The 17,004-nt window shown below is 42.2% G+C and overlaps 1 protein-coding gene across 2 annotated transcripts in view; it reads left to right on the top strand.

The window, feature by feature from the left end:
• The window catches only part of ZRANB3 (zinc finger RANBP2-type containing 3), a 128,095-nt gene that overhangs the window by 4,777 nt on the left and 106,314 nt on the right, over positions 1–17,004 (top strand). For both annotated transcript variants that reach the window (XM_084642980.1, XM_084642979.1), the window contains exon 2: positions 4,108–4,266. In XM_084642980.1, the coding sequence (XP_084499106.1) occupies positions 4,115–4,266 (152 nt within the window). In that variant the 5' untranslated portion in view covers positions 4,108–4,114. The remainder of the gene's footprint in view (positions 1–4,107; positions 4,267–17,004) is intronic.

Here is a 17,004-nt window from a genome sequence, read left to right as displayed (position 1 = left end):
CACCTTCGGACTTCGGGTATTGTTGCTCTCTGTTCATGCGAGAAGGACCAGGGAAGTGGGAGAGTGAAGGAATAAGCTCTCTAACAATGAGAGGATCTCAAAGTCCTTGATGAAGGTGAGTACCACATATGAATTTTACAGATGGCACATGTGACCTCAGTTAACTGGTTAAACCATATAATTTTAATTGTTTAAACAGTTAACTTTTTACACGATATTTACAACCCTACCAGAAACCATATCAGAACCAGCCCCAAGCAGGGGCAGAGAATACTGTTCCACACTTAGGGTTGACAGTCTGATACCCACAGAGGAAAAGGGCCAGATATTCTAGGGGTTGCCCATTTTTTTGCCGCTACAGTCATGTGCCTGGCACCCTCTCTAAGGCAGCAAGTTTGGGAATGTCAGGGGTCACTGGATCCAATCCACAGTCAGTCACTGCTTTTGGGAACTGCCTTACTCCTTTCCATTGGAACTGGTTGGCTACTGAAGCTGAAAAATTGTCATTAAATGTTATTGCTCATGGCTACTCTATTTAAAAATTTCCACTCCTTGCCCCTGATCATCCCCCTTTCCCACCCTTATTCTTCTCACAAGAACCTGTCACAAACAGAATTGGCCTCGTTGTTTTGTCTGGGAGCCATAGGGGAGCTACTTATAATCCAGAGCTTTCTATGCAGATATTTCCGTATCATAGAGAAGAAAGGGGGACTATCTTGGTCTTATCCCAGACCGAGGAGACTGAATAAATACATATGCTGCTTCAGATATAAGATGGTAATAATTGCCTCCATTGTGTTTCCAGAGGCTCAAGATTGTTTTATAGTTCTTGTATTTCAGGACATGTACTTCTGCATGGCCTTCACATAGTCCACAGAAAGTACTTAGAATTCATGTTGGGGCCCAGTTGCTGCCAGTATAAGGTAATGTCATTTGGACTCTCCACGGCATTAAAAGTCTCTACAGGATGCCGATCTCGGAATGAGGGGCATCTATGTCTACCCCCTACCTGAATGACTGGCTGATCAATGGGATATTCCAGCAAGAAATGGTGGCAAGCCTGGAATATGCCCTCTTCCTGTTGTCATATGGCCCTCCTGTTTTAAGAAAAATTGTGTCTTATCCCATTACAGAGGAGCTTTGACTCCAGATATGTGCAAGTCTATCTTCCTGAGGACAGATTCTTGATGCAGTTGATAGTACTTGGGATACAGCCAAACTCAAGTACGATGGTATGGATGTGTCTGGGACTGTTAAGTAAAATGTCAGCATGTACGTACGAGATTCTGCTTGTCAGACTTAACTTGCAGCCCCTGTAACTCCAGCTCAGATCTGTCTGTTCATAGAATGAATAACAGTCGTGGTCCTATTTTGTGTCCTGTCAGAACAGAGATGGTGGTGAGAACACAAGAACGTATATGGTGGGATATTGTTCCTACCCCTTTCTCCAGCAATTACTTTAATCATAGATGTTTCAAGGACAGGTGGTGGACCCACTTGCAACTCCACATCAGCGTCCTGGAAGCCTGCATGACCTTTCTAATGGTTCTCCAAAACTCCACAGTGCAGATCCCAGTGGACAACATTTCCAGAATGTACTACATAAACTAGCAAGGAGGTGTATGTTTGTGTCCCCTCTGCCTCGAGACTATTGAGCTCTGGATATGGTGCCTCTGACATGGGATAATCCAATGCTTGTTCTACTCTGAGGGGTCAGTAACAACTTGGTGGACTTCCCGAGCAGGCAACTGGTTGCCAGTCACAAATGGTTCCTGCAGAGGTCCATAGTAGAGTAGATATTCCTTTGCAGGGGACTTCTGATAATAAACCTTTTTGCCACTGCTGTCAATACCAAGTGCCAGAATCCTGTGCCCCCTGTACTACAGGAGTCCAGGGTTGCTACCATTTATTTTCCTTCTGCAGTGGTCCTAAGGCCTCTTCCGGCCTTTTGACCAATTCCCCTGATCCTCAGGGTGATTTCCAAGATCAAATGAGACAGAGCCAAGATCATTCTCATTGCTTTCTACAGGCCATGGAAATTTTGAGAGACAGACCTGCTGCACATCCTTTGAACTGCTTATCCCTCTCTCAGATCTGAGCAATATGGTCTTACAGCACCACGGTCAGATACTGCATCCAGACCTTAAGTCACTGCAACTGGTATTGTGGCTTTTGGCTGGTTAAGCACCACGGATAGAGACTGTTAGGTCTGGAAAATATTAAGAGCAGGAAAACTTCCGCTAGAAAGAAAAAGTTCTTGATATGGGCAGCCCAGCCTGGGCTAGACCCAGAGCAGACATCAATACCAAAGATCCTCAAACACTTATTGATTTCAGGGTCAGCCTCACCGCAATCTTGGCTTGTCATCCTGGTGCAATTGTGTTCAGTTTTTTCTCACTTGATGGCATAGAGGTTTTTCAAAGGACTCTTACTTGCCTGGGACCTCAACTTAATCCTGCAGGGGCTCACAGAGCCTCCCTTTAAACCTCGTTCCGAGTGCTGCTTACATCATCTCACTCTGGAACCGGTTTTCCTAGTTGTTGTCATTTTAGACAGAAAAATGAGTGAGCTTCAGGTGCTTATGGCTGAACCTCGCCACACAACATTCTATAAGAATAAGGTGGTGCTGAATCCTTACCTGAAATTCATTTCCAGTGTGACTTCTGAATCAATCTACCTGTCTTCTTTCCTAAACCACACACTGTACCAAGATAGAAGCAATTGCACACTAAATGTTATTGGGGACCTTGCTTTTATTATGTTGATGGAACCAAACCATTCACGCTGTTTCCTGCTTCGTTCCTGATGTGGTCGGCCAGTCCTAAGGTCAGGTCATCTCATCTTGGAAGCTATTGAAATGGATAATACAGTGTATCTCACTTTACTATTGTTGGCTGGTGTGCCTCTCCCACTGAACATCACTGCACGTCAGAACACAAGCAACATCCTATGTCTTCTTCAGAAATGTTTCAGTTTCCAAGATCTGCAAGGTGGCAACATGGAGTAACCCACTGACATTTGTAAAACATTATGCCTTGGGGCTTATCCACCAGGTCAGGTGCCAAGTTTGGGAGAGGTGTACTGCAATATCTCTTTGACTGATGTAGCTGAGACTCCTCCTCATACCATTTGGAGGGGATACTACTTGTCAGTCACCAGCGGTGGGAGCAACACTGATACAGCCTCGAAGACTGTGGTTCTTTGAGATATTGTCTGTGGATCCCATGACCTGTATTCTATCTGCACTTTTCAGAGTCCTCTTATCATGGGCTTTGAATTGTGAGGGAAGTAAAGGTCAGGATGGCTGTAACTCTCCTTCATGTCCTCACACGGGGACAGGATGCATGTGCATCCCTGACAAATATTGCTATTCAGAAGAATCTGATTTCATGCACAGAGAGTGGGATCCATGCTGACTAAAACATTTCAGAGAACCACATTTACTGTAGGGTAAGTAACAGTTCTTTCTATGCTCTGTTGTAGATGGTTGTGATTTTTATTTCTTAAAGTTGTGCACTTTGCCTGTAAACTCATCTATTTTTTGTAAATCTGTGAAATTCTTAAGATGTTAGTCTGTGATACAAAGGATAAGAGCTTTTTTCATTTAGTCTTAGGGTTCATTGTTTTTCTTTGAGTTATCACGTGAGTTTTATGATGGGCAAGAGGACAGTATGGGTTGGGTAAACTAGAGCTGATCTGATCTTATGCCCAAGTTGGTGGTAAACTTTTTAGGAATATATGTGCCCTTTGTTTCAATTTAAACTTTTTGTTAATCCTTGATTTTGTGTTTAGTCTTATCACGTTTAAGTCACAGGCAAAGGGTAACTAAATGCATCTTATAAATATCATGTTTATCTGATAAATGCATCATTCAACATGTTCTAAACCAGCCTTCTTAGTTAAATGATGAGAAAGCTTGAACTGCAAACCAAGAGTTAATTGTCTAAACTAACACCTGTTGAGAAAGTAGTACAAATCAACATCTATATCATTTAGCAGTTAATCATTTCGTGATAGGACCATTAATTATTGCTACATATAGCTATAACTTGTATTGTATTAGAGTATTCAGTACCCAATTCCTAACCTCTTGTTTGTTTCTTGCAGGGCCAACATGTCAAACATAATCCAAGAAACTTCTACAGCTGGAACTTCTTGTTCTGAAGATGCTGATACTAAGCTATCCTTCCTACCTGAAAAACTAAGGGAAAGATTGCTTCCTTTTCAGAAGAAAGGCATTTTGTTTGCACTTCAGAGAAGCGGCAGGTAAAGTGCTTATCTCATGGTATACTGAAAGTAGTAATTCTGTTTTAGAAATCTGTTTCTGGAACAGTTACAAAAGACTTATAAAAACAAGTGATAAGTTTGTAAAACATAACTTGCATTATTTATTAGTAATTCTATATGGCTTAAAAACAAATTTTAATTTTCTTAAAGAGTAAGTAGATACTAATAATGCTGTATTCCTGAGCAACCCTGCAATACCAAACCAGTGTCTATATGAAGGTAAAAATCAGTAAGGACAGAAAGTTTGTTTTATACTTCTACTGGGTTCTCAAAAACTGATTATTTACTCGTTTCTATAGTTTTTTGGGGGGGGGTTAAGGGCATAGCTGAGAGTGTTCAAGAGAAAAACTGCTTGAGCAGTTGAAAGGTAGAGAGATTTTGTTGAATAATGGCTGCTAACAAATGTGTGACCATTTCAACTGCATTCATTTGGGGTTGGTTTAAGCAGGCTTGTGGTGACTTACGAATTAGTACTTTTCTGTTATGTCTACTATCCTATGCTACAATCTAAATTCTTTTTTGTGGGGAGGAAGTGAGGAATTAAGGCTTTGCCTGTATTTTTGTAAAATTAACCTTTAAGATATTGTAAATTGGTGAAGCAAAGTCTGCCTGAATTTGCAGATGGGCTACAACAATGGTTCTGAGCAGCTCCTCTTTATTTTGATGGAGTGTTAACTCTGAAGCATAATTATGGTAATTTAAGAGTCAAATAATTGGTAATGCTGTACTGCTGATCAAAGCATACATTAAAGAAGACTGATCATATTATGAAGATCTGTGCAATCTACTTGAAAAGGATACTTCAGGATAGGTTGGAGGTGGAGTCTAGGAGATTGCTGCCATTTTATTCATACCTTGAATCATGTCTATGATAATCCATTGTGAGGGAGGTGATACTGAGGTAGTTGGAGCCAAAGCTATATAGTTTAAAATGAACACTTTTAACTTTGTCTAGAAGTAAACTCTGAGTCAGGACTGACTACAATGTTGTATGATCATTAGAGCTATTAAGTGCTTCTTATTGCCACAGAGATCCATATGCTATGTATATAATGTGTCAGTGTAACAAGTATGTTTGTGGAAAGAATTAGTGGAAAAATACCCCATGCTAATTTGCTATGATGACTTACAGTACAGAATAAAAATGAAAGCTGACAGCTTGGAAGATCACTGGACATTTTTGTGAGATGTTCTGTCCCACATACCCCAAATAACATGACAGGCACAGGGATACCAAGAATTTCAGTGCTCAAAGAAGTGGCATAACTTTTTTTTTTTTTTTTTCTTCAGTGAAACAAAGTAACATTCTGAAGGTAGTGTTGCAGCATGTTTTGTTTAAAAATTCTTACTCATGGGCTTTTTTAAAGTTCAATCTTGCTTTAAACCTAAAACAGAACAGCACAAATATAGTAGTGCCTTAAGTTCTAAGGAGTGCTTAGAAACCATTTAGTTTTTTTGTGGAGGGGAAAGTGTGCGCTTTCTCCCCTAATCTCTCTCCAGTTTTCCATTTTTAGTCTTTGTCCTCAAAGTTTACCATGACATGGAACCTTTGCTTGGGTCAAGCTCTCTCTGAAATTCTTCATCTTAATACTGTGCATCTGGCAAAATAGATTTGCGCCGGGCAGCAAGGAGGAAGGACAGTCCAGTAATTAGGGTGCTAGCCTGGTACTTGAGAGATCCAGCTACAATTCTCTGCTCTACCACAGACTTCCTGTGTCCTTCCTTAGGCAAGCCACTTGGGGTAAGGGTACATTGCAATGTAATCCTGGGTCGGTGGACTCAAACGCTCAGGCACTAAATATTGACCATAGATTTGGAATTTCTGGACCTGGGTCTCTGACCCCTGCTCACGTGTCCACATTGCAGTACACAGACTCAAGTCAAACCAGCCTATCTTAGGCTTCCTACTGCTCTTCCCACCTGCAGCCTCTCTAGCCCTTCTGTTTGTGGTGCACTGTGGGAAAACTTGGCATCTCCTGGTACTTTACTGGAAGTTGTCTAAGCCTTCCAACTCATCCTTCCAAGCTGTATTTTGTGTCTGCATGCTCCTGGCAGCCAGAGCCAGCAACATGGAGAAGTCACTGTTGAAGAACTTGTCCTGCTTAGGCTTCATTCCCATGCCTGGAAACGGGCAGAGCATCCATGAGATGCTGGTGAATGTTTCTGTGGCCTTTTCTGACCTATCAAAAGCACCCGGAGGAGGAGAACAATACAGACGTAGCAGACTTCAACTGGATAATGCTGCTCTGACTCTCTGTATAGCCACTAATGGGCCTTGTGTAGACTGCCACTTCTGAAGCAGGGCCACAGTTGGAGACTGGTGGGATCACATAGGCATGTGGATGTGGTATGAGTAGCAGTGGGTCCAAAACTTTCACATGAACAAAGCCATTTTTCTGGAGGTTTGTGAGTAGCTTGCCCTGACCCTGCACTGTCAGGACATATGCATGATGGTAACCAGGCTGGTCCAGAAGTGGGTTGCTATGACCGTCTAGAAGCTGGCCACTCCTAACTGCTTCAGGCCCATTGCCAACCAGTTTGATGTTGACAAGTCGACTCTGGGTGCTGCGGTTGCGGAGGTTTGAGGTGATCAGTAGTGTGATTTACTCAAAAATGTGATGGGCATAAACAAAGTTCTTGAAGTAATGGCCAGTTTTGAAAGAATGGGGTTTCCCAACTGTGCCAGGGCCATTGATGGACTCATATGCCCATAGTTTGCCCTTTTCAAGGACTGCAATACATAGACTGCAAAGGGTACTACTCCATTGTTATGCAGGCTCTGGTCAGCCACAGCAGCCAATTTATGGACACCAACATGTGCTGCACTGGAAAAGTTCATGATGCCCGTGTTTTCCACCAATCAGGAGTCTGCCTTCATGGACAGGACAGGATGCTAGTCCCATCAATAGACACTGTCATAAATGTTACTCTAGGAGACCACACATAACCACTTTTGCCTTGGCTTATGAAACTGTATCCTGATCTCAGAGGCCCTGGCAAAAGACAGTTTAATTATACTCTCAGTAGGTACAGAATGGTGGCAGTACATTTGGCAAATTGGAATCCCTCTGGCGCTGTTTACAGAAACATTTGGATTCCCATGTCACCAGTGCTGTCCACGTTATTGTGGTTAGCTGTGCTCTTCACAATCTTTGTAAAGCTGAAGAAGAGTCATTTGCACTTGAGTGGACCTACGACAGCAGTGGATTGCTGAACTGGTACAGTCAGAGGGAAAGTACACATGTCACAAATGGAGCAGGATGCACCATGTGCAACAGAAATCAGGGATTCTTTGTGTGCCCACATTATGGACTAGCATGGACCAATGGAAGAGGGAGAAAAGTATGTTTATGAATGTATTTATACAGCATTGTCAATAGTAAATGATGTAGTATTGCTGTATACTATGAGTGGATGGGGATGTGATTGTCATGAAATTTTACTTATGAATGAAATGACCGCCTATGCAGTGGAGGGAAATGGGGGTTTGTGTGTTGTGAACTGGATTTTCATTATGGATTAATCTCAAAAGATATATTGAAAAATTGTTTGAATACAACTTTCCAAGTATGCCTTCTCATGTCCGTCATTATTCTTTGCGATACACACACACACAATGTGAAGCAGTGACGGTCATAAATTTTCTTAATGAAACAAAATCCTTTATTTTTTAAGATGTCTGTATTACAAAGAACGGTATTAAAGAATTGACAGGCAGGCCAGTGGCCATGAAAACACCAAAACCAACCATAAAATAAAGTGGAGTAGGAGCCTAGCCTCTTGTTGCCATTAGTGCAAGCAGCCTCTCAAACAGATCTTTCTGCTGCACTCTATCTTCCCCCCTCAAATAATTTCCCTGCTCCAGAATCTGCACAGCAAGTCTCTCATCATATTCTCCAGCCTCTGTGCCTTTCCACTTGCTGTGAATCCTTCTCCCTTTGGTAGCTACTTGTTGGCCATGTCCAGGATGTCCACTGTAAGGTCGTCACGGACATGCTTCCTCTTTGACTGCTCCATAACAATGTGAAACCCAGGCTTCTGCTGGACTGCTGAGGTGAAGGGGTCTGAAGACAGACAGTACATCACTAGCTCCGTGCTTCAAAAAAGGTTCAGTATAGCATCAGAAAAAGTGCCTTTGGAATCTCAAGGTCCAAAAGAGATCTTTTGTGAAACTCGGTCTCAGTATACTCTCAGAGCAACAGTTAAGTTCCCAGATGCTCCATGGACACAAATGAAAGTTAACCAGAGTGTAAAACGAGCACACATAATGGTAAGGTGAAATCTACAAATGATAAATGTTTAAAAATTGCAGATCATTTTAGCCTCGTGAAGGAGGACAGTTGCCGTAGCTTACTACCTATGGTTTCTCAGTCCTTTCAGGCATTTCACATTCTCGAGGGTGTTACAATCCTGGAGGTTCCTGAATGGCAAAAGGACATTCTGTTCTAAGCTACCAGCATCAAGCCAGCCATGTGTGCCAGAGGGGTTTTCAAGCTAATGGCGATTGAGCAGCACATCTATGAATGTGGTGGCCTGGAAAATATGCAGTTCTCTGAAATGTGACTATTCATCTGGTGTTCCTACTATGGGAAGAGTTTGCAGCTTATCCACACCTGGGATTGGGTCAAAATTCATCAGGGAATCAACAGGATGTTGTACTACCATCCTCATGGATTAGAGACTCCCTATAAGCGTCTGAAAACTCTCTCTGCATTTGTGCAGTTACCTGGATGCAGCGAGACTTACATTACAGCCTGCTCAGATTCCAGCTGCCTGTCGACTACATGCAATTTCATGACAATATTGACTCCCAGAGAACTGCGTAGTGAGTACCCCTGCTTCCCCAGCACAATTCTGGATTGCACACACCCCACCCTCTCTATTTCAGGCAATGATTTAGTCACCCATACACTACATTTTCCCCCTCCCCCAGTACAGTTTACAGCAGGTTTGTTACAGTGTGGCAGATTTATACAGTGCACCATATTAAAAGGGAAGACAAATTAATGATCTGAATTGTAACACCCCAGCATGTCATTGAAAGAATGTGCAAGTATCTAGTAAAAATTTCATTGTAAATGCTTGTTTAACTGCTTCCTGGTATCCATTTTGAATTCCACATAGTGTTTGTGGGGATGGGAGCAATGACAAGGCGTTGGCATGCATTCCACCATTAGGCGATAAACAGTGCTACTCACAGCTTGTAATAATAGCATAGGGTCAAAAACTGGAAATCCCCCCATTTGATTATCAATAACAAACATGGAATCAGACACTTACCAGGCTCTGCGACTATTTTTGCCTTTTCCATTTCTGCTGCCCTTTCCTTGGTGGGCTGCTCCTCTAGGGGTTAAACAGCTCCTCCGAGTATGGATCCAGAATGTGCTGAAGCTGGTCCTGCAGCAAAGCCGCCTAAGGGACCAACATGAGCACCAGAGTCACATCGCTAGCCTGAACAGGCCACTGTTGGCTCCCCCCTGGCACTGTGTTAGAATCAGGGGTCAGAACGTCACTATCCCCACTGATCAGACTATCGTGACCCCCTGAGGGCTTGAAGCAGTGACCAGCACCCAATAAAAGGCCTCGTAAAAGAGGCAGGATGATGGAGCGTTTCCAGAGGTGCAGTTCTCATCCCTGGCTTTTCGACAGTCATTCAAGCTGCTTAATCCACTCCTTGCATTGGTCACAAATCTGTTTAATTCCCAACACTTGCCAGCTTGTCAACTGTTTCTTGAGTACACATGGTTATTTCTGGTACTCTTACCAGGGTCTTTCTCGTCTTGCACCAGAGATTTGTAAGAATCTGACTGTGGTCCTGTGACCAGTCAGCAGCATTCTTGGCAAAGGACTTCTTGTTGGTGGCCATAGCTCATGCAGAAGACCGTTCCCTCTGAGGGTGCATGAGAACACCACCAGAATAAAATGGAAGGGTTAAATGCCAAGCAGCTGTACTTGAACCCAGGTGGGTTGCTTCTGTTTCCTGGGAGTCATTTGTCTAGCCTTGGGATAGAAAGGCCAAGAAACACTTTAGGATAGCGTTGGCAGACTCTCAGAATGCAAGTTTTAGGACCCAGGCCTGAGCTGCATCCACAGTGCAACATGATGCCGTTTAGACCCAAGTGCCAGTGGGACTTGGGCTCGGACCCACCTTCCTTGGTGGATCTAAGAGATCAGGTCCTGAGGGCTTTCCAGCCTGAGTCAGGCAGATTTGTGTGTAGATGGAAAGGAGGTTCAGGCTTGAGCCTGAGCCTGGGCTTACATTGCAGTGTAGATATACCCTTGTTATCTCTGTTCCTCAGTTCCCCAACTGTAAAATGAGGACAATGAGTAGTATTTCCGTATTTCACAGTGGTATTGTGAGGATAAGCACATTAAAAAATCATGAGGTGTTCAGACTACAGTAGTTGGGCTCTATAAATGCCTTCCATAGGCAGCATAGACTGCATTTGAGATATGTAATTGCATTGCTTCATAATAGGGCTGTGCTGTCACTAGCTAAGAAGGCAATTGCAGTTAAATGGATTTCTAATAACTTTGAAGTAAAATGATATTCAAAATTACAAAACACTGTCTGATTAATCATACTTGTTTCTTTTTTTCCCCTCAGTGCATTATGTAATTCCCTTTAATGTTAATTAGTTACTTGTGTATATTTGAGGGAAACATAAGCCTTTTGGAATCTGTTATACTGAATGTGTGATGCACAGTTGCCTCAAGGAAACTAATAAAAGATAGGGTGAGAAGAATTTTAAATAATCGGCTAAATGTCTCCCCCAGTTTTTTTTCTTTTAGATGCAGTATTTGCCTAGACTGAATATCTAATGCTCTTCTGGTTTATTGGAATAGGGTCTTCTTTTCAACACGGATATAATATTGTCGATAATATAATGTAGGATTTATAGAGGTTTTTTTTCTCAGCCTAACTTTAATCAGTAGAAATCAGTATGCTGACAAATACAGTATCGTTTGGCGTGTGAGAGCGAGGATATGCTCAGTGATATAGTGAAAGTGAAGTAAACTCTTAAGGTAGAGCAATCTGAGGTGATGTAAAATCATAGATTGCTGAGAGAGACTGGCATCCAGTCAGGAAGCAAGACTATCTACAACTATTCTTCTTCCCTTCAACTGAAACGTGTGCAACCCTTTATTAAGTATTCTCTACGGGAGCTTGTGCTTAATTTATTCCCACTGCTATTTTTAATTTCAAAATGTGTAATCGAAAAGAAGGAGCATTTCAGAATTAAGAAAGAAGATAAACTAATACCATACAGAATATCAGTGGTGGTTTGTGTGCTGTGCAAAAATCAAACGGGTTGGAGTACTTATGTTTTGTCAAATCAGTTAGAATGCTGGCAACCACAGCAGTAGAAAAAAGGGGCTTTTTGAATAGCCAAAATGAGATAAGGAAGAATGGGAAGAAAAACAAGCTTTATATTTGCAAACCACCATACTAAGTATATTATATAAAATAATATTGAATCATTCATCCCTTACGACAAACTTTGTACTACTAAAAATGCAATGTTTCAGAGTAACAGCCGTGTTAGTCTGTATTCGCAAAAAGAAAAGGAGTACTTGTGGCACCTTAGAGACTAACCAATTTATTTGAGCATGAGCTTTCGTGAGCTACAGCTCACTTCATTGGATGCTCATGCTCAAATAAATTGGTTAGTCTCTAAGGTGCCACAAGTACTCCTTTTCTTTTTAAAAATGCAATCTTAATCTTGTGTGGATGGATCTATATTTTACAGATACTCACACAAGATAACACCTATTAAAACTACAACTTGACTTGTCTACACTGTGTTTTTAAAATAGACCTTTCTCTTAGTGTAGGTGTGACACTGCACCCCATATTCTTCAGAGTGATATTATTATGGCATAATTACGATGCATTTTGTACAAGATAAGTCATGTGAGGCATCATTGGAAAAGTTATGATTTGCTGAATATGACCATCCTATTTGTATGCATGTATCATTTTTGTATCTGAAGTTATGAATATTGACTATGTATCTCTATTTCAAATGTAGTTACACCTGGGTAATGCCCACTAGACATGTTTTCAGTCTAAATAGCTGGGTTGGGAAGGGCCTGTTCAGGGTAATGGGCCATTAGAAAGAACAATAGGCCTTAGGAGAAGCTTATCTCCCACCTGGTCATCCTGTCTGAGAACACTCCAGACAGCCTGTAAGTAACGGCTGCTACGACTATACCAGGACATGTGACCGGACCACATGTCTCTGGATTCCATCTTGGGATGTCATATAATGGAGCTTTGAAAAAGGAGGCATAGTTTCAGACTTTGCCTTTCTCCACCCTATGAGATGAACAGGATACAGGGGAGGGAAGAGGCAAGCCTGCTCAGTGAGGTCCTAAACTCTAATGAAGTCAGCAACAGATGGTCTGGGGTAGAGAGTGGCTTGGGAGCAACGCTTCTTCCTCTTATTTAGTGATTCCATAGTATAGAGTGTCTGAGAGGAGGAGGTAATAATGGTATGTTTCCAGTGCATTGTAAACCTGCATCTGTGGGACCTGGGCTTTGCGTCCAAGCCTCCACTTGAGCATCCACACTGCATTGTAATCCTGGGCTTGCAGTTGCTGCACCCAGCTCTCACAAGTCACAACCATGCTGGCGCACCCATTCTGCATTATCCTGATCTCCTGACTCAGGTCTGTGGCTTGAGCTCTGTTCACGCTGCAGTGTCACAGGCCTTGACCATAAGTCACGCTTGGACTTGGGCTCTCATCATCCCCACCACCATCCAACCACCACCACCACCATCAGTGTTCTGGGTCCTGAGTGCTTGCTGATTCAAGTCTGACCTGTGTGTTAGGCTTGGGCTCAAATATGAATCAGAGCCTGGGTTTACTGTGCAGCGTAGAAATACCCTATGGGGCCAAAACAACTCTAGGTGGAAGGAAAAGCAGCAAATGGCTTAATTTTAGGATGGGCATTGTATTTGGTTCTTCTGTCTACTGTTCTGTTTTGTTATTGCCACTGACTGGATTGGTACGAGAAAACTCAAGTGTAACTTCCTCCTAAGACAATTATTATATATCTTTCCTCTGAAAAAAAGTGGTTTCTCTTTTCTTCTCCCTTCCCTCCCCTCCTCTCCAGTCTGAAATTAAATTGCAAATCCAAATGTATTGTGTGATCTAAAAACGTCAGTGGGTAGGTGCTATCTAATAAGATGTACAAAGCACCTCACTACATGATTGACAGTTTTCATGATAGCTACTATTAATCTGTGATTTACCAACATCATTAATTAACATTGCTTTGCCTATTGGCATGCATAAGAGACATGCTACTATTTTGTTCCCCCATGGACAGGTTGGCAGAACAATTTTGTTTTAATTTTATCCTCTGTAGAAGGAGGAGTCCTGTAGGTGTAGGGGGGTGTAGGCCACGGGACTGGGGGGGAGAGAGGCCTCTCTTCCCTCTTGGGGTGGGGTGGGGGGGAAGAGGCCTCTCTCCCCATCCCAGCCCTGAATGCCCCAAGCTCCCCCATCATCGTCCCCCACCCACCCTCTGTTTCCCCTCCTCACCCTACACGTCTTCCAGGTGCACCTCTGGCTATGCCGCTGTGTGCGCACCTGCACTAATCAGGTGCATGGCCCTTGATGGCCTCTTGGGCGGTGGCGCATACCTTAAGAGGGAACACAAATGCACGTGTTACTTTTTTGTGTTGTTTCCTGGCATTTATTTGAAGAATTGTATGTTGCTGGAAATCAATATTGTGACTGAATATTATACCACCTGCCCTGGTCTGGGCTTTCAAAAAGAAATCCTCTTTATTAGTGCCAACTACATCATTTAACTCAGTGCTTCTCAGGTGTCACTGTGAAAACTAGAACAGTTTTCTTTGCCATTGCATTCACTTTGTTTTTAAACCACATTATTAAACTTTCATTTAAGAAAAGCATATGCAATTAATATTAGCTAGACTTTAATGTAAGAGGTGGCTATACCATGAAGTACTTGACCTTCCAAGTAAACATATTGTGTGTAATTGTAACAATTTGATAATTTTTCAGTGTATAATCTATATGGCAAAAAGTATAAATATTCATAAAAACTGTTTTAAAAGAGTTTCTGTGCAACTTTTAGGCATATTTTTTCTTCTTGATGATATGTTGGGGTATGTATTTTTGACATCTGACTCATTTGACTTTCATTCTTAAATTTTGAGATTAAGCCTACTGTTGTTTTATAAGAAAAATATCAGAGCCTGATCCTGTATCATACAGAGCGCCTTCAATGTCTAGTGATGTCTATGGCTTTAATGGTGTTCAGCAACTTCCAGCGTTGGGTCTTTAAGCACAGCTAATATCAAACTTACTAGTAAGCCTACACCAAGCATACCACCGTTCCTTACAAATACAATCTTGTATCTGTACCTGGAATGGTTTTATTAATATATTTCAAGTATTACGGGTATATTCCAATAATTCTATGATTTCTGAAAAACCTGCTCTTAAAAAAATCTCTGATAATGAAGATTCCACAGCCTGCCTAGGCAAATTATTCCAGTGCTTAGCCACCCTGACAGGAAATTTTCCTAAAGTACAACCTAAACTGCCCTTGTTGCAATTTCAGACCGTTGCTTCATCTCCTATCCTTAGAGGTTAAGGCGAACAATTTTTCTCCCTCCTCCTTGTAACAACCTTTTATGTACTTGAAAACTGCTATCATGTCCCCTCTCAGTCTTCTCTTTTCCAGACTAAACAAACCCATTTTTTTCAATCTTCTCTCATACGTCATGTTTTCTCTGGACCTTTAATCAGTTTTGTTGTTGTTCTCTGGAATTTCTCCAATTTGTCCATCTGTCCTGAAATGTGACACCCAAAACAGCCCCTCAGAGCTGACAGGGAGAGGAGTCCTTCCCCTGGCCAGCCCAGCCCAGGCCTGCTGGAGCTGCTGGGGAGAAGTGCTCCTCCTCGGCCCAGCCCAGCCCTGCCCTGCCCTGCCAGAACTGCCACGGCCCAGGAGAGGTGCCTCTCCCCTGGCCACGAGCTGCTGCGGCGAGGCCCCCAACCCTCTGCCCCAGCCCTAAGCCTCCTCCCATGCTCTGAACCCCTCGGCCCCACCCTTTCCACACATCACCTCCATATTGGTGCACATAACAAAATTCATTCTGTACATGGACATAAAAAATTAGAGGGAACTCTGATGATCAGCCCCTTTTTCCTTTTCCTATAGGCTCTGTGCTTACTCCCAGTAATCTTTTTGAGATGATTATTCATCCTGCTAGGTCTGGAGCCTTTCCCTACATGTTTCTTCCCCTTATTTGAGATGTAAATTTCAGATAGTTTTTGTATAGTTGATTCAAAGAAATTTGAAGCCTCCTCCATATTTAAGTCCTTGAGCTCTTCAGTCCAGGTGACTTTTTTTTAATTAATTCCCTGTATTTCCCAAAATCTGCCATTTTGAAGTAAAAAATCGTAGTTGATTACCTGGTTTTGATTATCCTTCGATTTAATTTAAACTGAATCAGATCATGGTCACTTGATCCAAGATTATTTCCTATGACCAGTTATTTTGTGATGTCCTCCTGCTTACTAAAACCAAGTATAAGACTGCCTCGGCTCTTGTTGGTTCAGTGACAACTTGATGAAGAAACCTGTCATCTGTCACATCCAAGAATAACTGGGCCCTACTAGTGTTTAGTAGCATTTATTCTTCAATCTATAGCGGGAAGTTAGTCTTCCACTGTGACACAAATTCCCCAAAGTACTTATCTTCCTAATAATATTAGAGATTACTGTCTGTATCTGAGTCTGACCCTAGGGAATCTATAACAGACCCCTAACACCATCACAACCTTTTTTACAATCCTTGCCCAAAGTGATTTTGACCCAAACAATAGTTTTGTCATTGATGTGCTATGCCATCACCTTTATTCCTCTCTCTCCTAAACAGCACATCCACTTCAATATCTGTATTCTAGTCATGAATGCTATTCTACCATGTTTCTGTAATCCCTATACTATGAGGTTTAACCTCCTGCACTCGTAGTTTGTTTCTCCGTTGTGTTACCCAGACTCCTTGTGTTTGTGTACAAGCATTTCAGTTGTTTCCCTCAGATCTCACCCAGTTTTCTAGCTTGTGGTGTTCCATTATCCCTTACTATCTCTTCATTTAGCTGATTTACTTGTTTCTGTGTATTGAAGCCATGCTTGGAGATTTCATGAGTCCCTTTCAACCTTCTCCCCTCATCTCCTAGTTTTAAAGTCTTTTTTTATGAATTGTGCCAGACTTGATCCTGGGAAGTTAATACCCCAGTTCCTCAAGTGGAGTCCATAAGTCAAGAAGATTCTTCTTTCTGAGAATGCCTCCCAACGATCAGTCATCTTGAAACCTTCCTCATAGCACCAATCCTTGAGCCGTCTGTTGATATTTGTTATCACACCTGCATCTGCCTTCTGTAGGGACTGGAAGTATCCTGAAAATCACCTGACCTTCCACTTCTTTTAAGCATCTTTCCCTGCTGAGCTTAGTCATTCTTGACCGTTCCAGAGGAAATCTAGCATTGTCATTCATCCCAACATGCAGCACAATCAGTGTATTTTTCCCTCCTCCCGTCAGACTCCTCTTCAGCCTCATGTTCACATCTCATATCCTTGTTCCTGGCAGACAGCCCACTTTTCTGTTCTCTGGATCTGGTTTGATGTCAGGCCTGTGAATTCTTCTGAATATGGAGTCCCTGATCA

Source organism: Lepidochelys olivacea, assembly GCF_965140295.1.
Source record: "Lepidochelys olivacea isolate rLepOli2 genome assembly, chromosome: 11".
Classification (NCBI taxonomy): domain Eukaryota; kingdom Metazoa; phylum Chordata; order Testudines; family Cheloniidae; genus Lepidochelys; species Lepidochelys olivacea.
The sequence above is the reverse complement of the archived record's forward strand: the minus strand, read 5'-3'. Positions and strand labels throughout refer to the sequence as shown.